General features: G+C 40.4%; 1 protein-coding gene across 2 annotated transcripts in view; it reads left to right on the forward strand.

Moving 5' to 3' along the window:
- Positions 1-19,476, forward strand: part of NEURL1 (neuralized E3 ubiquitin protein ligase 1) — a 126,146-nt gene that overhangs the window by 87,360 nt on the left and 19,310 nt on the right. For both annotated transcript variants that reach the window (XM_081192097.1, XM_081192098.1), the window contains exon 3: positions 660-981. In XM_081192097.1, coding sequence (XP_081048223.1) covers positions 660-981 — 322 coding nt within the window. The remainder of the gene's footprint in view (positions 1-659; positions 982-19,476) is intronic.

Consider the following 19,476-nt stretch of genomic DNA (forward strand, 5'->3'; position numbering starts at 1 on the left):
TTACCATTTCCAGACCTATAGCTTCTACAATATCTCCTGTTTAGTCTCCAGCCAGCTTTCTGGCGTTGCTTACTTCACAATGGGTTTCAACACCTTAATTTGTGTAAAGGGTAACTAGCTTACTTATTTCAATCCATTCATCTTTGGGGTGATCTATCTAATTGAACTGAATCAAATAATAGAGACGAAAGAGTACAGCAGAAATCATGTATTCATGTTTTTTACTGCAATCATGAGAATAGGCTACATGGGTGCCTGTTCAGGGACAGTCAGTGGTTCATTGTAGGCAAAAATGCATTATGTGATCTGGTTGCAGATAACATTGAATCTCCAAGTAATTGCCATCACTTATAACCTTGTGGGGTGAGCATCCCCCCACAATATACTGCTATTTAGTAGTGTTTCCTCACTCCTTCCACCACGGGCAAAGCAATCATATAGTTCCTAATGCAACCCCCTTTTCTAAAACCCATTCATATCCAGTACTGCTGGAAGCCTCCAACTCCTCCCTGCTCCACATACGGTAAATGCAAGCCCTCGTCCCCATCAGCTCAGTAATGCTACACCACACATTTATTCTCTATCCCTTAAACAATGACATGTTGCTAATGAAAAATTCAAATTGTGCTGATTATGCATCCATTCTTCCCTCTCTTCAGATCACAAAGAAGCAGTGCTGTTGGAGTGGCGCTCTTCGGCTTGGATTTACCTCTAAGGACCCCTCTAGGATTAACCCAGAAACCCTGCCCAAGTATGCATGTCCAGACCTCGTTTCTCAGAGTGGATTCTGGGCCAAGGCCCTCCCGGAAGAATTTGCAAATGAGGGAAACATCATCGCATTCTGGGTGGACAAAAAGGGACGTGTATTTTACCGGGTTAATAACTCTGCCGCCATGTTGTTCTTCAGTGGAGTGAGGACCACCGAACCATTGTGGGCTTTGATTGACGTCTATGGACTCACACGTGGAGTGCAGCTGCTAGGTAGGTGCATTTCTGGAAAATATGACTTTGTCATGGGAAGGTAAGTCGCCTTATTGCTGAAAGCAAAAGTTTCTATTCTCTGGACACATCTTACCTGAATTAATCCATTATACCTTATTATTTCTGGTAATGCCATTTTCTGAAATGTGTATGTCACAGTTCCTTATCTTTTTCCAATTATCATAAGTCAGAAAGACCCTATGGTTGTGCTGCTTTGCTTGTGCTGTGATAAATGCTCATCTTTCTTAAGGCCAATAATTGTACATTGTACAAACAGTATTACAACAAAGGGTCTTGCAACACCTTAAAAACTAACATTTTTTTGTAGTATAAGCTTTTTATGTGATAGTGTCATGTGTGTGAGAGAGTGATTTTGTTTATCTTGTGCTTTTATATAGAATTGTCACATTGATATCTTTTTATCTGGCGATGCCAAGAATTGAACCTGGGGCTTTCTACATTCAAAGCATGTGCTCTACAACTGAGTTATAATAAATCTGTTCATTTCTAAGGTGTCACAGGACTCTCTGTTGTTTTTGCTGCAATGTATTATCATAGTTGTCCCTTTGGAAAAAGTACAACCCTCTGGAAACAGCACAACATGAATAAAGGTTGTGTTCACTACTTTATTATCCAGACTTGAACAGGATGCAAAATGGTAGAAAGCGATTCGGTTCATATGTTTAGTAGTCTCAGCCTTAAAATATCTTCCACCTTTGTCCTTTAATTAATAAGCCTGAGCAAAGCTGGAGTGCTAAATAAATTCCAGTGGAGTTTCACCTATGTTTTGTCTACATAGCAGAACAAGAATCAGACCGTATTTGTTGTTAGAAAGTGCTGCTTGATGCCATCCATGTAAACCTTACATTCCTCACTCTTGTTCATAAGGACGTCAAAGACCAAGCAAACAAGATGGGTCTGGAAGTAATAAATCATAATGAAAATAAATATCATTAATAGAAGAATTTTGTTATGACAGACTATTGGTGCACATTCTGAAGCATGGAATGCACTCCATAAAAGTTCTCCATTATCTTATTTAACTCTCTTACATCTGACATGGGTAAATACATTTCATAGTTTATGCATGGCTCACATTTTACCTGAAATAAGGATTTGCTGGTTGTTACTTCTATTTAAATGAAATTGCTCTTCTTAAAAATATTAGGTTTAGAAAATAAAATATGTTTCCCGGGCTCTAGGAGAATCCTTAGTAGATCATTTTATTACACAATAGAAGTACAGCCATGAAAAATAATTTTATTGTGCTTTAAAAGCTCTGTTGTGAGAGTTCCCCGTGAGCTGAGAGTTCCTGAGCACTTGTAAGGCAAAGCTCCAGAATAAATGGAAGTTCAGCTGTGAGGTTCAACTAAAATTCAAGACCAATTAACATAACAATCCTTTTTACACTATGAGTTGACATACTTTGCGATTACATGAGTTGACATACTTAGCAGCTTTTGCATAGGGATAGTGTATGCATAGTGTATGACAGACATCTGTGATATTACTGATGCTTCATGTAACATTTAAGATTTATTGAAATCTTAAGTGAGCTGAAGTTAGTGTAACTGTTCGTTAGAGAAAGTCACATTGTTGTATCTTTAATGTATACAAAATGATGGTATGAGTGGCTTATATTCTGATAGAAAGATCAGAATATTGCTGATAAAATAATATTTGTGTTATAGTGTAAACAGTGTGTCTAGCATTATATGTGAATCGTTCTGGGATTTTTACCCATTTTAGCAAGGCAGGGAAGAAGAGGGCTAATGCACGTCATTGAACCATGAGGTTATGTGCAATATTCTCATAGCTAACCTTGGCATTAAAATGCACTTTTAATGCCTAAAATAAGACTCGTAGCAGAAATAATTTTGAAATCAGTCCCTGGGTTTGAAAGTGGATGGAAGGAATGAATTATTATATTATTTTAAGGAATGATATTTGAGAGGGAAACATATGGAATTCTCAGCCTTGTTAGTTTGCTAGCAATGCTAACATCTAGTGGACTCATTTGCTCTCCATCCGTTTACAGATGTTAAAGTTCCATCAACCTTCCCTACACCCATAATTCCCTTTGAATTCGAAACGTCTCACAGCAAGTTACCTACTTTCTTTATCTTCCTTTCCTTCACAGAGAGTTAAACCAGGCATCCCCAAACTCGGCGCCCCAGATGTTTTGGGACTACAGTTCCCATCACCCCTGACCACTGGTCCTGTTAGCTAGGGGTGATGGGAGTTGTAGTCACAAAAGCATTTGGAGGGCCGAGTTTGGGGATGCCTGAGTTAAACTTTTCACTCTGCTTCATTATGAGAGCTAAAAGGCAGAAGTGTCCTGCAGATATCTTGTCTCTGCCAATTAGCTAAATGCAGTTAGTACAAAGCAGCATAACCAGTACAGCGAGGCACCTGCCACCAGGATTCAGATTCCCCTGCCGCTTAGAATGAGTTTATGCAATTGACATTAATGCTCAGACATTTTATTTATAGCATGTTCCAATTGCCTTTGGCAAGCTTAATCTTGGCAACTGTCTTGAAGCCTCTTAATCTTGTTTCTTACGCATCTCCATTCTGTATTATGTGGTGTCAAAGCTCAGGTGCTTGTTGACATATAATTCTTCATCAATTCTACACTCACTTTGGGGCTGCACTCCTGTACCCCCACCTACATGGGAGTAAGTCCTGTTGAACTCAGTAGGACTTACCTCTGAGTAGACATGCATACGATTGTGGTATTCCTCACCTTTCCTTGTGAATTTTAATCAAAGGCATTGGATGGGGAAACTACAAAAATTAGAGGCAGTAGAGGTTCAGGAGTTGTGTTCTGAGAACTTTTGGTTGTTTTCTTCTAAAAATAAGCTGAACTAACTACTGAGATATAAATCTAAAACCTGTTCTACACATACTCGTTTGTAATGATTGACCTGCTGTTTTTCCAATACCCCAAAGGATTTTTTAAAAATAAAAGAAATCAAGATAATGGAGTCGGACATCAACTAGAAAACATTGGCTACTAAAAACAGATTAAATAGGATTACTTTCCTAGTACAGAGAAGTCAACATTGTGAAATCAAATATACAGATGCTATTGAAAATTAAGAGAATGGGTATTTTATTACATTGTTTAGAGGAAAAGGTACATCATCTTAATTGATGGTTATGTAATGTATTTTATTTTGGATGTCATTGTTCCCATTATGATTTCTTAAACCAAGAGCAAAAGTAAACAAAAGGGTTGAAATGCAAATATTCTATTATGGGAATTAATCTTTACAATCTCCCTTAATACTTTTCAAATGATTAAGCAGAGTAGTTTGACCTCAGGAGGTCACTTTTACCAGCCAAACATGCACTTCTCTGCATTTCTTATATATATTGAAAGAAAGAAACCTGGAAATCACAGTCATGTGAACAATTTTCTGTTTCAAAAATTTGATCATTGGTTAGCTCAGCATATGCATAGCTCAGCCTTTTTGAGCCCATTTTTGAGAGATGTGGATTCCTTGGACAGCGTTGCCTGAGGGACTGAATCAACTAGCTTTGCAGGAGACGGGATAGTGATGCCCCCTTCCAATTACAACATGGCTCCTCCTTTCCTGTAATTGTTTTGTGCTGTGGCCATTATACTTGATGTGCTCATTTTCTTTTCTCGTCCATGCCTTTTGTACCATTCCTAATGAGTTGTAACCCTGAATTGTAAACTGTGAACATTTCTGTAAAAAAGAATATAGATAAGTAAAAACATACGGAACCTAGAAATGAATGTTGCTGGTGCAGTGTGAAGTATTCCTGTTCAAGGATGCCAACCAGCCAGCCATGAAAGACATTCCAGAATACTCCACTCTGCACCCTCTTCTATACTCACCTGTTTCCCCCCCCTACCCCAACAATCAGCCAGCATTTCATGACTATTACTGAGCATGCCCAGTCTTCCTCAGACCCACCCTCTTCCCTCCTAAAGATTTGTTGTTGTTTTTTGCACTTCTGCAAATCTTGAAGTCAACAACATCCAAATCTTGGAGTCTACATCTCTCTTGTGTTAGGATGGTACAGCTCAGGGAAGTGACTGCCTGGATCTCCCTTGACAATAAATTTGTGTAGTTCTATTAAGAAGAACTAGGCACAGTTCCCTTCTTTCTGCATCTTACTAAGTGGAAGGATATGTAATAGAGCCTTTCCATTGGCTGCAGTGTCCATGTAGATTCATGCAGGGAGTGATGTTATTTCAGATATCCAGGTACCAAACCACAGAGGGCTTAAAATGCAAGATCCAAAGCTTGAATTGGGTCAGGAAACATTTTGGGATCTTGATATAATACTAATATAAGGTGACGTGGCTCCTGTCAGTTGACACATTTTGTGCTAGTGGTGGTTTCCAAAAATTTTTTAAGGGTAGCTCTAGGCAGAATGAATTATAGAAGGCACCAAGGCATTTGTAACTGCATCAACATCAGCCTTATAATGTGCTTAGGGTCTTCTCTTACTTCCCAGTGATGGGGATGGCTCATAGGGTCTTCTACCACTCTTTCAGTAGCCCTATGCATTGTTTAGACAAAAATAAGCCAGCCAGCCACCCCCCGTTTATCTTCATAGAACCCACTTTTTATTATTGCTTTCAGCTTTTCAGTTGGTGGGACAGTACATTTAGACAGGTCAGATTCGAACATGGATGCTAATTAACTCCAGATATTTTAATTTGTGTTAGTGGATGAAGAAATTAACAACACTAAGAATGTTTACACCAGCAAGCAAACACAACTGACTGGAATGATTCCCTTCACACTAGTTCTATAAGTCTATGTAAATAAGCCTTCAGTGTGAACAGATGTGGCATGGTCTTCTTGAAAATGAAGAGAGCCTGAGAAAATATCTTTAGGAGTATTGCATGTGCAGTGTCTTGAACTAGATGCTGTGTGTTGTTGGACTCTGCAACTTTTTGGCAGTGAGAAGAATGGGAACGGATGGAATGTTTATCACTTACCCACCCTCAACTCCTAGTAAACCACAACAACCCTCAAAGTATTACTGATGATCGTCTAAGAGGAAGGTGGTGACAGACTCTGGACATTGTGAGGCACTTGCACACCAGAGAGATAGGTGGTCCTGCCCTGTGGTGGGCTGTCACCAGAGGGAACTGCCCTTTGGCTCACCATGAGGGCAAGAGTTGTCATTGCCTTTTCAGTCTGTGTTTGAATGTGTGAGGGTGTTTGGAACTGAGGGTGGCATGTTTGATGGGTGCTTCTGGGTGAAAGCAGGGAGCACTCTTGCTGGGCTGCACTGGTGCCCTAAGTAAGAGCTAGGATACCAGGGTGCACAAGATGAGATAAGAGGCCAACTAGTGACTGCATACCCAGTATTGAGTGTTTGAGAATGAGGATGGTGTGTTTCAGGGGTGCTGCTGGGTACCCAGTGGTTGATACTGGGGCTTTACTGAGAGCTAGGGTACTAGGGGTGTAATAGAATTTTGTGAGTGATGGGACTAGACCATTGCTGCCATCTAACAACTTCCGGCACCAATCTAATCTAAATGATAACCCTCAGCACCCACCCAATATCAATGACACAACTCCACAGTCGCATCACTCACAATATATAGGTACAGTGGTTAATTCGTTCTGGAGGTCCGTTCTTAACCTGAAACTGTTCTTGACCTGAGGTACCACTTTAGCTAATGGGGCCTTCCGCTGCCGCACAATTTCTGTTCTCATCCTGAAGCAAAGTTCTTAACCCGAGGTAATATTTCTGGGTTAGCGGAGTCTGTAATCCAAAGCGTCTGTAACCTGAGGTACCACTGTATCTGTCAGATGAATGTAAACTGGTAATTGGTTAAAGTGGATGCATAATATATATGATAGTGGATGTATGTATGAATGATGGGTGCATAGTGGTGCTGAGAGTGCCTGGGTGAGTGGAATATCGGTCCAGTGTTTGCCTGGGTGATTACAGCAGAGGAGAGATCACTAGATGTGCCTCAATATCAGTGGTAACAGGCAGGAGGAATTATAGCATTGGAGGCGGATGAGACATCGATGGAGTAGGGACACTGCATGCATGCTGTACCCCCTTCTCTCTCTCCATCTATCTGATATTTGGTAGCTCCATTGGAATGTTTCCCAGTCTGGCGGCACTGTTATTTAACATGAAGTCTGTATGCAATAAGACCATATCTGGTGGGCAAGCTGGCTGGAGTGGATTTGACCCAGCTTTGCCTGCCTAGGAATTTGGTGCAGCTTTTCCCATCTGGGTATTGTTGCAGCGATATGTTTAAAAGTGCAGTGAGAGGCGTAACTTGCCATGTTTATCTCCAGGGGCTCTAAGCATAGGATGATCATGGCAGCTTCAGTAGCAATGGTGTTCTTAATCACTCTACTATAAACAACTGGCAGGCTATAGTCCAAACAGTTCCTGTACCTCTACATTCCATTAAATGCCTTTGGACCAAAACATACATTTAGTTCTTTTGAAAATAATATTTTAATCTTTTAAAATCTTCTCTGTCACAGTTGCAGCTTTCCTGAAAACACTCTCTCCAATTGGCCTATATATCTGTATCTATATATCTGTGGGTGTGAGTGGGTGTGAAGGAGGTAGTTGGGAGGCATTTTTCACTACTGGGATGCTTCTTCCTTGTTAACAGGATGCAGAGACAACTTATAAGTCACTTCCTGGGAAGGAGGGGCTTCCAACTTACAGAGTGATCCTGGCCTTGGCAGGATGTGCCTAGGCTTCTAATTTCATAGTGGGCCCAGTCCTTCATTACAGCCCTAGCAAAAAGTCTCTCCCTGTTTGTTCCACAATTCCAAAAATCTCTGAACTGCCTTCACAGGCTACTCAACAAAGGGCAAGAGCCCATTTCACCTTTCATAGTCCATAGACTATGAAAATTTGAATCCTGTTTGTATCCTAGGTTAACTCACTTCTCAGCCTGACCATAAGTGTGTAAACAAAGAATTGGCCCGAAGTCTGAAGGGTCTTGAGAAAAGGAACCTAGGCATTATGACAGAAATTTGTGCAGATTCATGGACACCAGGAACTAGATTGTTGTGTCAGGGGCATGATGAGTGTGGATCAGATCTGTAGCCCTAGGGTTCCTAGAACAGCTATAAGTGTGGGATGGGTCCTAGAAAAGATGTATTCCTGCTTGACAGTAAACTAGGTAGCAGCTGAGTCCCTTCCACATCAAAGGTTTTGGTTGTTGCTCCAAACTAAGGCAAAGCTCAGTTAAGTTCTGGGCAAATGAGCCACAAATTTATAGACTCCATTTAGTAGTGGAATGAAGAGGACTGGTTTCAGTTGGGCATTCCACTGCTAGAGCTTCCAAGTTCTTACCTAGCTAGGAAGCCCACAACCTAGAGCCTAACAGCTTAGAATTAGTGGTCCTCATTGAAGCAAAGCAGAATTATCAGCTGGCATTCCTGCATTTGAAAAACAGACTTCTACAAAAGTATGTTAGGGTGTTCACAAGTAACGCCAAAGTAAAGGTTTTCATCTATTGATGAGGAGTGGTAGTGTTGTAAGCTGCTCACAAGGAAATGATAAGCATCATGAAGTAGATTCCAGGCAGAATGACACCTAGTATCTAAGAGTACAACATATGACTAAAGTAGAAAATACCACGGCTGACTATCTTGACTGCCAAAACATAGATGAAGATGTAGGACTGACCCATATTCATCCAAAATAGATACTATGCCATCACAAGAATTGTGGAGGCTACCAGTGCATACAGAACACTTTTCTTTTAATCAGAATGGGTTCTGTGGGGCAGAAAGTTTCCAAGGCCATTATTACAATGTGACTTTGCAAGTTATATAGAAGCTTATTAGACAGAGCACGTCCATCCTTTTTGGAGTGGTGGTCATTCCTTTTGGTAAATAGCACTAGTGAGGGAGACAAGCAGAGTGGCCACCTACACCTTTGTGCACGCACCCTCCAAATCCTGTTAAGTTGCCTTCTTTGCCTTGGTGGAGGATCCTAAATGAAATGCTGCAGCATAAGTAGGCCAGGAGTACCGCATCCAGCTTGGCTGGGGTGGGGTGGAGTAACTGCTCTTGAAATGCAATTGTTGGAGAATGTCCTGTCATCTCATGGGAGACTAACATTTTCTTTATTTTTAATGTTCATTTCAGGTTGTTGTATGGGGAAGACACTATTCCTGTCCTTGCTCTTCTTTCTTACTGTCATCTGCATTTCAGTCAGTTTGAGAGCTGGGAATGACTTCTCTCTCTCTCTCTCTCTCTCTCTCTCTCTCTCTCTCTCTGTGTGTGTGTGTGTGTGTGTGTGTGCGCGCACGCCTCTTTCAGTTACTCTGTTAATAGTGGATTTTGTTTCCTTGTGTAACACTTTTATTTAGTAAAATCATAGAGAGATCCAAGGAGAGAACATCCTCTTTTGCCCCCCACTCTTCAGGAAGTAACTTCTAATTTGACAGTCTTGTGTTTTTGATGGAAGGGCATCCCAGTGGTGAAGAATGCTCTCATTCTACATCTTGGAATGAAAATTCGTTGCGTGGAGAACATTACTGTCCGTAGTTTCAGAGCCTTTCCAGTTTTATGCTCAGAATCAATTCATCTTGGTGCAGCCATGAAAATTGGATTTCTTTCCTTTCTGCGTACTTTTAAAGGATATGTATTGATACCTCCGTTGGAGTCCTTGAAACAAAATGAGCATGAGTCAGAAATTTACTGGATGTTATTTTCTCAGGAAGGGGGATCGCTATATAGCCTGCAGATTTAATATCCTTTCTGTGTATCTATGATCGGCCTTTGTGCACAATATCTCTGCTCTTTCGCTTGTGGGTGGTCTGGCTGAGGAGAGAGCTGTATGCGAGACCATTTTATAATAATCCAGCCTCATTGTTGCATTTCTCAAAAGACCTGCTGCTGAATACTCAGCAATGTACTAAGATTATCCTTAAAGTCTTAGTGTTCAGGAATTGAACATGCAGATAACTAAGCAATCTCATCTTGCAGATGAATAAATCTCCTTTCTCTCAGGTCTGGTTCAGGCATTTGAGCCCATAATAGTGTCCTTCACTTGTTGGGAACTGGCTTTGGCAGCAAGGGCACATGTTGCTGCCATCTCACAAATGACACTCTGTGCAAGGTTGACAAGTATATGTGCAATTCACCCAATGTATGTCTTCCTCCTACACCTGTTGGAAGGGGGAGAGGAACATGCAAATCTAGCTGTATGCTCCTGATAGCTTAGCTCCCATACAGGGCACTTTCACTGCTGCTATTTTTTGGGTGGTATTCAATCACATACAGACAAATGTAGATTGCACTATTATAGTTGATTAGGAGGTCTTGTGCAACAAACCTGACGGTAAAGAAAGGGACAGAGAAATGTGTTGGAAATTGTGGGACAGCACTTGTTTTGATGCAACATTGTCTAAACTCCCTGCAAAGAAAGCAGGATAAATGCTCAATAAATGGGTCGTCTGGCAGTGGCCACAATGTTGTTCACAAGGTGTTGGGCACATGCTCTCTAGTAAAAAGGATATTAACATGGGCTGAATGTTTGAATTGGGTCTAGTGAAACATTCCAATATTCTCTCCATAACACAGGAAATAGCACAAGAATTCTGCAGTCCTCATCTATGGGAGCCAAGAACATATTGGATGGTATTGTTCCTTTAGGCAGAGGGGAGTGAGAAATATAGGGCAAGAGTGTATTATATAGTATCGGAGAGTGACCCTCCTCCTCCTTTGGCTCTCCAATCAATACTTGCATAGGGATTGTAGGAAAAGCCTCATGTATTCTGTGCTGCTGCCTACTACAAATTGACTCATCTACACTCCTAAAACTGTGTCTGGGTACATGATAATGGTAAAATACTTTGTTTATTGCAAAGCTCATTCATTAACATGATTTGAACTTGACAGGGTACGTCAAGACCCTGGAGTAACCAGGTCTGATATTTTAAAAATAATATATTATGAATAATGGAAGATTCTATCTGACATTGGCAAAAAATGAATAAACAGATTCACAAGCTGTCAGATCTTCAACAGTGATATCTCAGAAAGTTAATTGGACTGTGGCAAAAATCTTCATCCCATTGAAATGATAAAACATCTTAATGGCTGTGGCTTGTGCAGACTTGTGTGTTTAGCTGTCCCTGATGCATTTTCTTGTCCATTATGAGTGCTGAATTATAGTCACTTAAAGCGAGGCTTATGTAAAACATTAAATCATTATCCTCTTCTCAGTCAAGGAACTACAGAAGAGCAATTCACTCTGTTTAGAAACTAACCAGAATAATGACTTTCATATGTCTGGAATATGCACCCCTAATCTATAGCATCTTTTTTTTTTTTAATCAAAATGATTCTAAAACAGGTTTTACATTGTTTACTAAAATCATCTGTCTCCAAGGGCTATTTGGTATGTACTGAAAGGCTCATCCCCACAACTTTTGGAAATACTATCAGTGTGATGTTATCCACGTCTCTGTCCTAAGGAAAATCCAGTTTGTTGATAAGAGAGCAAGTTATCATGGCACAAAGGCAGGGAATGAGGAATACTAGTTGACAAAATGGTACCCAGCCAAACTGATAGGGTGAAATGCACAGTTAGCTTTAAAAAAGACAGAAATAAGTTGAACAACCCATCCTATAGACTCATCTACTTTCCTTCTAGTTAGTGAAGAGCTAAAGTTGCACATGCAGTCCTTTTCATGAGTGGCTTTTTGAAATGCTGCAGTGTGGAGGCTGTTCATAGGAAGCAGTGATGTGTTTATGTAAATTTAAAGCAACTGCCCATACAATTTCTGCAGTTGTCATCATACCTTCATAGAACACCTTTTATAGGTGGTGATGGTGTGGTGGAGGGAGCTGTGATGCTATGGTGAACATTGTCATAACTGCACAGGGAATTTCTTCAATAATAATAATAATAATAATAATATAATATAAAATTGCTGTCAGGGGACTGCCATCGGAACAGGGGAGGGAGGCAGGGGGGCCGTTGGGATACAGAGAGCATCCAAAACTCCTGAGGAGCAGTTCCTCTTCCAGCAGTGGGAAAAGCCACACCTGCAGTGGAGAAGAGAGGGAAGGGGCCAGCCAAGCAAGGAAAGGGCTCGAGGATGCTGCTGAGAGCCCCAGCACCTCACCTAGCCAGGTTAGCCAGGAGGGACGCACGCCCCTTCCATCGCCCTGCTTGTGTAGAGGGGTGAAATACAAGGAGGGGAGGAGGAGGCTCAGGGTGCTGAAGTTCTTATGTTGGGGGAGAAACCGGAAGGGGCCATTCCCGGATTCTGCAAGTGACTGAGACGGACATGAACTTTGTGGATCTGCACTGTAAATAGTTTGCACAATAAAACCTGTAAAAGCCAGGTCAGAGTCCTGCCTGGTTACTCACGAGCAACCATCACCAGCATCTGACAATTGCCCTTAGACCTGCGGGTATAGGGCTGTATAGAAATTTTAATAATAATAATAATTAATGTGCTTCAAGCACCTGTCTTCCTTACAGGTGACTGGATATATGAATTGGACTTTGCTCTGTAAAGCAGAGCAGACCTGGAAATCTGTGTGAATGTGTGAATGTTTTCCTGCCATATACAGAAAACTAGAATGCAGCTGACATGCTGATGGGTGTGCATATTCAACAAACTGCATGTGGCATGACATAACGATAATCATTAGAGCTGACATGAAGTATTCTCATGCTTAGGTGTCTAACATGATGGATTCTTAAACTGGCAGAGTCACAACCATAGAGGTGAGGGGTATTTTGTTCATCTTCTGCTTAGTTCCAGTATTCAGGAATGCATAATATTGTGTAGATGGAAGATAGCAACCTTTGCATTTTGCTCTTTGGCATTGATATGCCAAGGTTTTATTTTTACCTTTCATGAATTCTTCATATCCTCAGATTTCCATTTGATCATCTATTTTGATGTACTTCCAGATTGCAGGACACACAGCAGTTGTGCTAGTCTGTCACTATCTCAATGGGTTTTGTAACTTCAGCTGGTTTCTCCTTCTGGACTTACTAGGTTGGCATATGCAACCATAGAATTATCATTTCCCCCTTTCAGGCCTGGCAGCTATATCTTCACTTCCCAACATTAAAGCATCATTACAGCCAAACAGTGCATTGTCTTGCTCAGTGCAGTTTCTTGACAGAATGAGTAGATATGGCTCAAGAAGCCATGACAGAGGCCTGAGGATTTTGCTGCAGCACATAATTTCCTGGCGTTAACTCAGAAGTGATGACATTCTTACTTCCTACCATCTAAAAAGTCAAAAGAGCATAGATTGTCCTCAGAAATCCTGACTACCTAATACCCAGGTATACATGCTTATTGTTCCTAGTGGTAGAAAAAGCACGTTATCACGATTACTCAAGACAGTAGCATGTTCTTACCCCATTGCTGTTCTTGTCTGAAAATAGTCCAGAATCCTACCAATGTGTGCAACTACAAAGTAGTCAAGCAGCATCATGGGTTCCTTGCTGTAGACTCCTGACCTACAAGAGCTCAGTTACATGGGTGCAGATGGCACTGATATAAGTGTTACATTTTAGCTTCCTGATTTTTAAATTGTACTTGTTTCATATGTTACTTTTACCCAACATGGAGACTCATTAATCCTGCAGCTGGGATAAGTATTCTTCCTAGAGTCCTTGAAGGGATGAGATTTTTCAAAAGCTGCTCAAAATGACTTTGAGGGTTAAGGTTTCTGCTGTGCAGAATTTGTAATATCAATGTCTGTTGATGAGGCTGTCAAAGACTGTCTTCAGCTTTTGATGCTCATACCCTTGGTATACTAAATAACAGCAGCTATAAGTTATTTGCAAATTCTCCAAAAGGCTTTAAACCTATTACTGGATGTTGTTGGTGAATTATATAATGGGTAATCTAGTAACAACACTATGAGTATAACAGTGCAAGAGCTCATAAGATGCCCTGAATCCACAGCCTGTGGGGGGTGGGGAAGACTATTGAATTACTTGGCAAGGTAGTTATTATTGCACACTGCTACTAATATGGGAGGAATAGTAATATTCTAAAGTGGTGCCTAATATACGTAGTTTTATTTTCACTGTGAGAGAGGGTGTAGATTTCATACTCTTTGTATCTGGAGCACTTTGCATATTGCACCGTCCCTCCCCCCCCCCAAAAAATAAAGTGGTTGTAATGGGACTCAGTTCTGGGGTGGGGGGAGGGAGCATTTAAAGAGAAAGAGATCCAATATGTCTGTGGTGATTGTCACCGCTAACTGCTTCTGACTTATGCAGCAACAGCTTCTGTTTTAAGAAGGCAAAGATGTCACAAGTCAGTGACTCTTAAACATTGTTCCTAAGGGGACATGCCAGTGGAATATCGTGGTGGTTCCAGTTGGCTGGCTCAGAACTTTTACCTGGTAAATTTTAACCCCTTCTGGACACATAGTTACAAAATCCATTGCAGCCACAAGGTTTCCAAAATTCACTCAAATGTGTTTTTGTGTCAGAATAGTGTAAGGATTGGGGGTGGGGGGGAAACCAACTTTTAAAAAGTATTAACAGTCATGAAAACGGTTGTGGGTGTTCCCAGGTGAAGAGGTGGTTCTCAAATGTCCAATATGCTATGGAGAAGGTGGTTGTTTCTGATCGCCCACTGTTTGAAACAGAGTGCTGGACTGGGTAGCCTATGGTTTTATTCTGCAGATATACGTCATCAGCTTGAGTTCACAACTGCATGGAGGAGGGGGAAAAACTTCACCTTTTGGTTGGTACTGGCCTCATGTCCTGTTACAGTGATGGAGAGGAATGTGCAGATTCAGTTTCATTATGCCTGTCTGTCTCCCTCCCCCCCCCCAAGAGCTTTCAGGAGACTAGTGAAACACAAGTAGGACCCACAACAAAATGGTACCATGTGGCATGCTCATGTTCAGGGTTACAGCCAACCAATCAGCCAGGAAACTCCCTTCCCTTCCCCCAATCCCATTTTCTGTTTCTCAACCAATAGTTCTCAGCATTCTGTGGCCACTAAGTTATCATTGTGCTTAAAAAAATAACTCTTCATTACCTCCCACCCCATATTTTGCATATTCTCCCAAGCTTGCTGGCACCTCATGTGTGTGGGTGGTGTTATTGTGTCTACATTGGTATTCAGAGAATGAGCTCCTTAATAGTAGATAGGACTGACAGTAGACTGAAGTATTGAAATCATGATCATTTTATGTCCTTCTTATGTCATTAACCTTTTCTGACAGATGGCACTCAAAAAGTAATAATTTAAATTGAGTGCATGTTAATAATTTTTCATAAAGACACCAGTTTGGTATCAAGAAAGGAAAGAATGAAATGATCCCCTTTCCTTTTACATTTTTAGAAACTGGATTTGAAGGGTTAGCCCTAACTATAGTGCAATGCTCACATACCTTATTCTTGCACATGAACATTAAGAACGTTCTTACTTATTATGAAGTGGTTTACAGTGTAAACAAATTAACAAGTTCCAAGACCCTCTCCTGGCTGCCAGATGGACTTCACACGGAGGATGCTTATGAATTCTGTAAATAATTTCTTTGCATAATATAAATATGACATTTTTAGAAATCAAGGAATGATGGCATAATGTTTATGCTATTCTTAAGAACATGATTCTTCTAGAACATGAGAAAGAAAACAAATGGTATTTCAGCCATTTTATTGGCTTAATGAAAAATGTTTCCTGAGGGAACTTGTATCAGCTTACTCCTAGGAAACTGTCCATGGGATTGCAGTCATACTGATAATCATAAAGTGGATTTTATGCATTGTACCACTGCTCTTTGAGTAGTGTGTAATAGTGGATCAACATAACCCACTTCATTTTATGGACTGTCTTGGAGGTATGATGAACTCCTGTGCTCCAGAATTTACCACTAGACCACTGATTCTGCTCTTATTTGGCACTTGAGAGAGCAGTATGTCCAAGTGTAGTAGAACTACCGTGCTGTTTCTATCCTGGGCTTTTGACTTTTCTGTTTCCTATTTGTCACACCTAATACTGCTCTGGTCTCCTCCTTGTTGAGAGGCAAATGCCCTTCTACATGGGTGAATGGGTAGATAGCTAGCAGTAATGCTTTAGTTACTTTTGTATGGTGTTCAGTGGTTATGTATCGGGTCATATTCTTCATGCTGACAATTAACATGGGAGTGGGAATCAGCATTCTATTTCACATCAAAAGCAGATACCAACAGTACTTAATAAAAAGTAAGGATTGGCTGCTGAAGAAAGATTTGGGATCACATTTGGGTTGCTGGAGCACATGGAAATCAGCACAGAATAATTGACACCACTTAAAGGATTTCTACGTGCATGATGTTTAATATAATTTTGTACATAGTGTTGGAGCCTCTGGAGGAAAATGGGGAGTGGGGGAGGATGAATAGCATACTTCAAATACTCTGGCCTTTGATCTGTTTCCATCGTACTGGGATGAGGGAAGCAAACAGCAAATATCAACAGAAGCTATAGGCTGTGTCAATTTGTGCACCAGTGCACTTGAGTCATCTCAGATTCCTGTGTCACACTCTCCATAGCAACCTGCTTTCGGCATTAAACTATCCATCTATCCAAATAGCTATTAGCGTAGATGCTTACTCTGCTGGTGCCCAGGAAACCTGACGCTCATGTAAAACTGCTACGAACGAGATTTAAAACGTTCTTCAGTTGAAAAACAAGACAATCAAAAGGCTGGTTCCTACATGGATCACTTCCTTTTGAACAATTCAAAAGTTGAGAGTGTGCACACTTGATTTCATTTGTGCTTTACAACTTTGGAGATTTCCCATGGTTTGATTGCCAGAAAGGCATTGCAGTGGGGTGGCAGTCCCAAAAAATTCCCACCTCCAAAGTACTGTTGTTCGGTGAATACGTGACGTGCTTTTAATTCTTGCTTTTTTACCTGGTAGTGGCTATGCGGTATTGCTTATGGAATAAGCTCACTGATCTGGAAAAAATTAAATCTAATAAAGGAATGTAGATTAAGTTGAGTGGAGTTCAAGTTTGCTTATGTCCTTTCTACATGTGACAAGGTGGAGGCATAATGCTAGATGTTGATATAACTAACTTTGCAGAAACTTTTACAAACTTAAATATCTGTTCATTGTCTTTTTTTTAATGAAATACAAATATCACAAAATGAGCAATTAGGCAAGAGTGGTCCATCCAGTTATATCAGTCATAGCTCCTGAGGTGGAATTTGATATTTGTTAAGAGAATAAGAAGATGGGGCATAGGATTTACAAGCAGGTGAGAAGCAAGATCCCTGGATCACATGTGGCTCTTTCTAATCACTAGATCTACACATGAGATCAAGCATCTTCATCTGTTTTGAATACATTCCATCATTTTTAAGATAAAAACTGGAAAAGTGCTTCAAAATGTTTTCATCTTGAGCATGGGGGTTGGAAGTACAGTTTCTTCAACTATATGTCACCTCGGATATGGTCTCATGGCACAGCAGGCCACCATTTTGCTGAAGCTAAGCTGATCTGGGTCTGGTTAGTGCCTGGATGGATGTAGATGAAATCCACATTTCTTCTACTCAAGTCCCATCTTGAAAGGTTACAAACATAAGAAAATACATAATCACAGCAATTTGCCTCTTGGTTTCCTGCACTTCTGCACTTCTTCAGCCTTTGTATATTTATGCTAGAGGTTTGAAATGGCCAGGTGCCTTTTAGCTAGCTACACAAAGATTATATTTGGCACTGGGAGTAGCAAGGAAGTAGGCATAGACCCTAAAGACCCTAAAGAGTGATCTACTCAACCCCAAAAGATTCCAATAAATAAATGCATATTTCTGTGTTTTGATTTGTTTTTTGTTTTGTTTTGTTTTGTTTTAGTAGTACACTATTTTATTTGACAAGTGGGCAGGAACTTAATCATTTAGATCCACTGGCTACCTGAACTGCAGCTGCATGCCCATATTTACTGTACATCTTTCCGCAGGGCCTGCAAGACAGAGCTGTTCCACCGGGCCTTTGGCCAGGGCACAGCCTGACTCCCTCCCTCGGCAATCTTCGCGGAGCTCTGGCCCAATGGTTGCTAATGGCTTGATTTGAATTAATTTCATAATGAATGATTTTAGAGTGTTGTTTGTGCTGTACTTTTGTACTGTTTTATTGTTGTTAGCCGCCCTGAGCCCGGCTTCGGCTGGGGAGGGCGGGATATAAAAATTTTTATTATTATTACTATTATTATTATTATTATTATTATTATTATTATTATTATTATTATTACCATGGTGAAAGCAGCTTTATAATGTTACAGGTTGCTTTTTATAGATGCAGTGGTACCTCGGGTTAAGTACTTAATTCGTTCTGGAGGTCCGTATTTAACCTGAAACTGTTCTTAACCTGAAGCACCACTTTAGCTAATGGGGCCTCCTGCTGCTGCTGCTGCTGCGCTGCCGCTGTACGATTTCTGTTCTCAGCCTGAAGCAAAATTCTTAACTTGAAGCACTATTTCTATGTTAGTGGAGTGTGTAACCTGAAGCGTATGTAACCCGAGGTACCACTGTATGTTCTCACACCCCAGTCTGTGTTAACCAAAATGTGTGAGATTATCCACAAAGAATGAGAACTTGTGACAGCCCTGGCAGGCATCATGTGGACATTAAATATGAATATTAAATAGGAATCAAACACTAATCAAAATATTTTCACTACATGTTCATATTAGCAAGAAATATTAAAAATACAAGCTTAACCCAGTTTCCTTCCCTTTTGCAATTTTTTTCAGGAATCAATCAGGTAAAATACAGATGAACAAATAACTAACTATGTTGGCAAATACTGATTAGAAAACACAGCTAAGTGGAAACATTTGGCTGAGAACAAGGTAGAAAAGGCAAACATAAGATATCACCTATATTAAGTTGAATTTAATATGAATCTAACTCATATTTTCATCCTTCCTCTTAATACTTCTGTGAGGTTATTCAATATGAACATGAAGGAAAGATGACTAAATAGGCTGTTTAGGGGGCAAGAAATTTGCAAACTTAAGTGAACTTGTCCAGCAAGCATTCATGCAGAGGCTTCTGAGTGTACAATCAATCTGTAACAACATGAGCATGCTTCAAGTGCAGTTCCTGTATTAAAAGTATACATACATACATACATACATACATACATACATACATAATTTTATGTGTATCGCTGATGAACAAAAGTTACCAGCTGGTCCTGCCAAGATTCTCTCTCAAGCACTCATCAGCCCAACATACAATGCAAATTCACCAAATAGTTGAGCTTTTCAGACGCATCCTTTGGCATGGATAGCTATAGATGCCCTTCAATGGTTCCCTTCTTCTTTCAACCAGCCCTTGGAGCTAGAGTTACAGATTAGAGCTGCTGTTTCAGCTATTTGCTTTGCAGCTGTTTCTGATACAAAGAACATTTAAATTGACATTAATAGATAAGACTAGCAAATGATTCATCTTAGGTCTTCAGCATTTTCTTTTTTACTTTCCTGTAATATAATTTGTACACATATGCAAA

Source organism: Podarcis bocagei (genome assembly GCF_964188305.1).
Source record: "Podarcis bocagei genome assembly, chromosome: 4".
Lineage (NCBI taxonomy): Eukaryota > Metazoa > Chordata > Lepidosauria > Squamata > Lacertidae > Podarcis > Podarcis bocagei.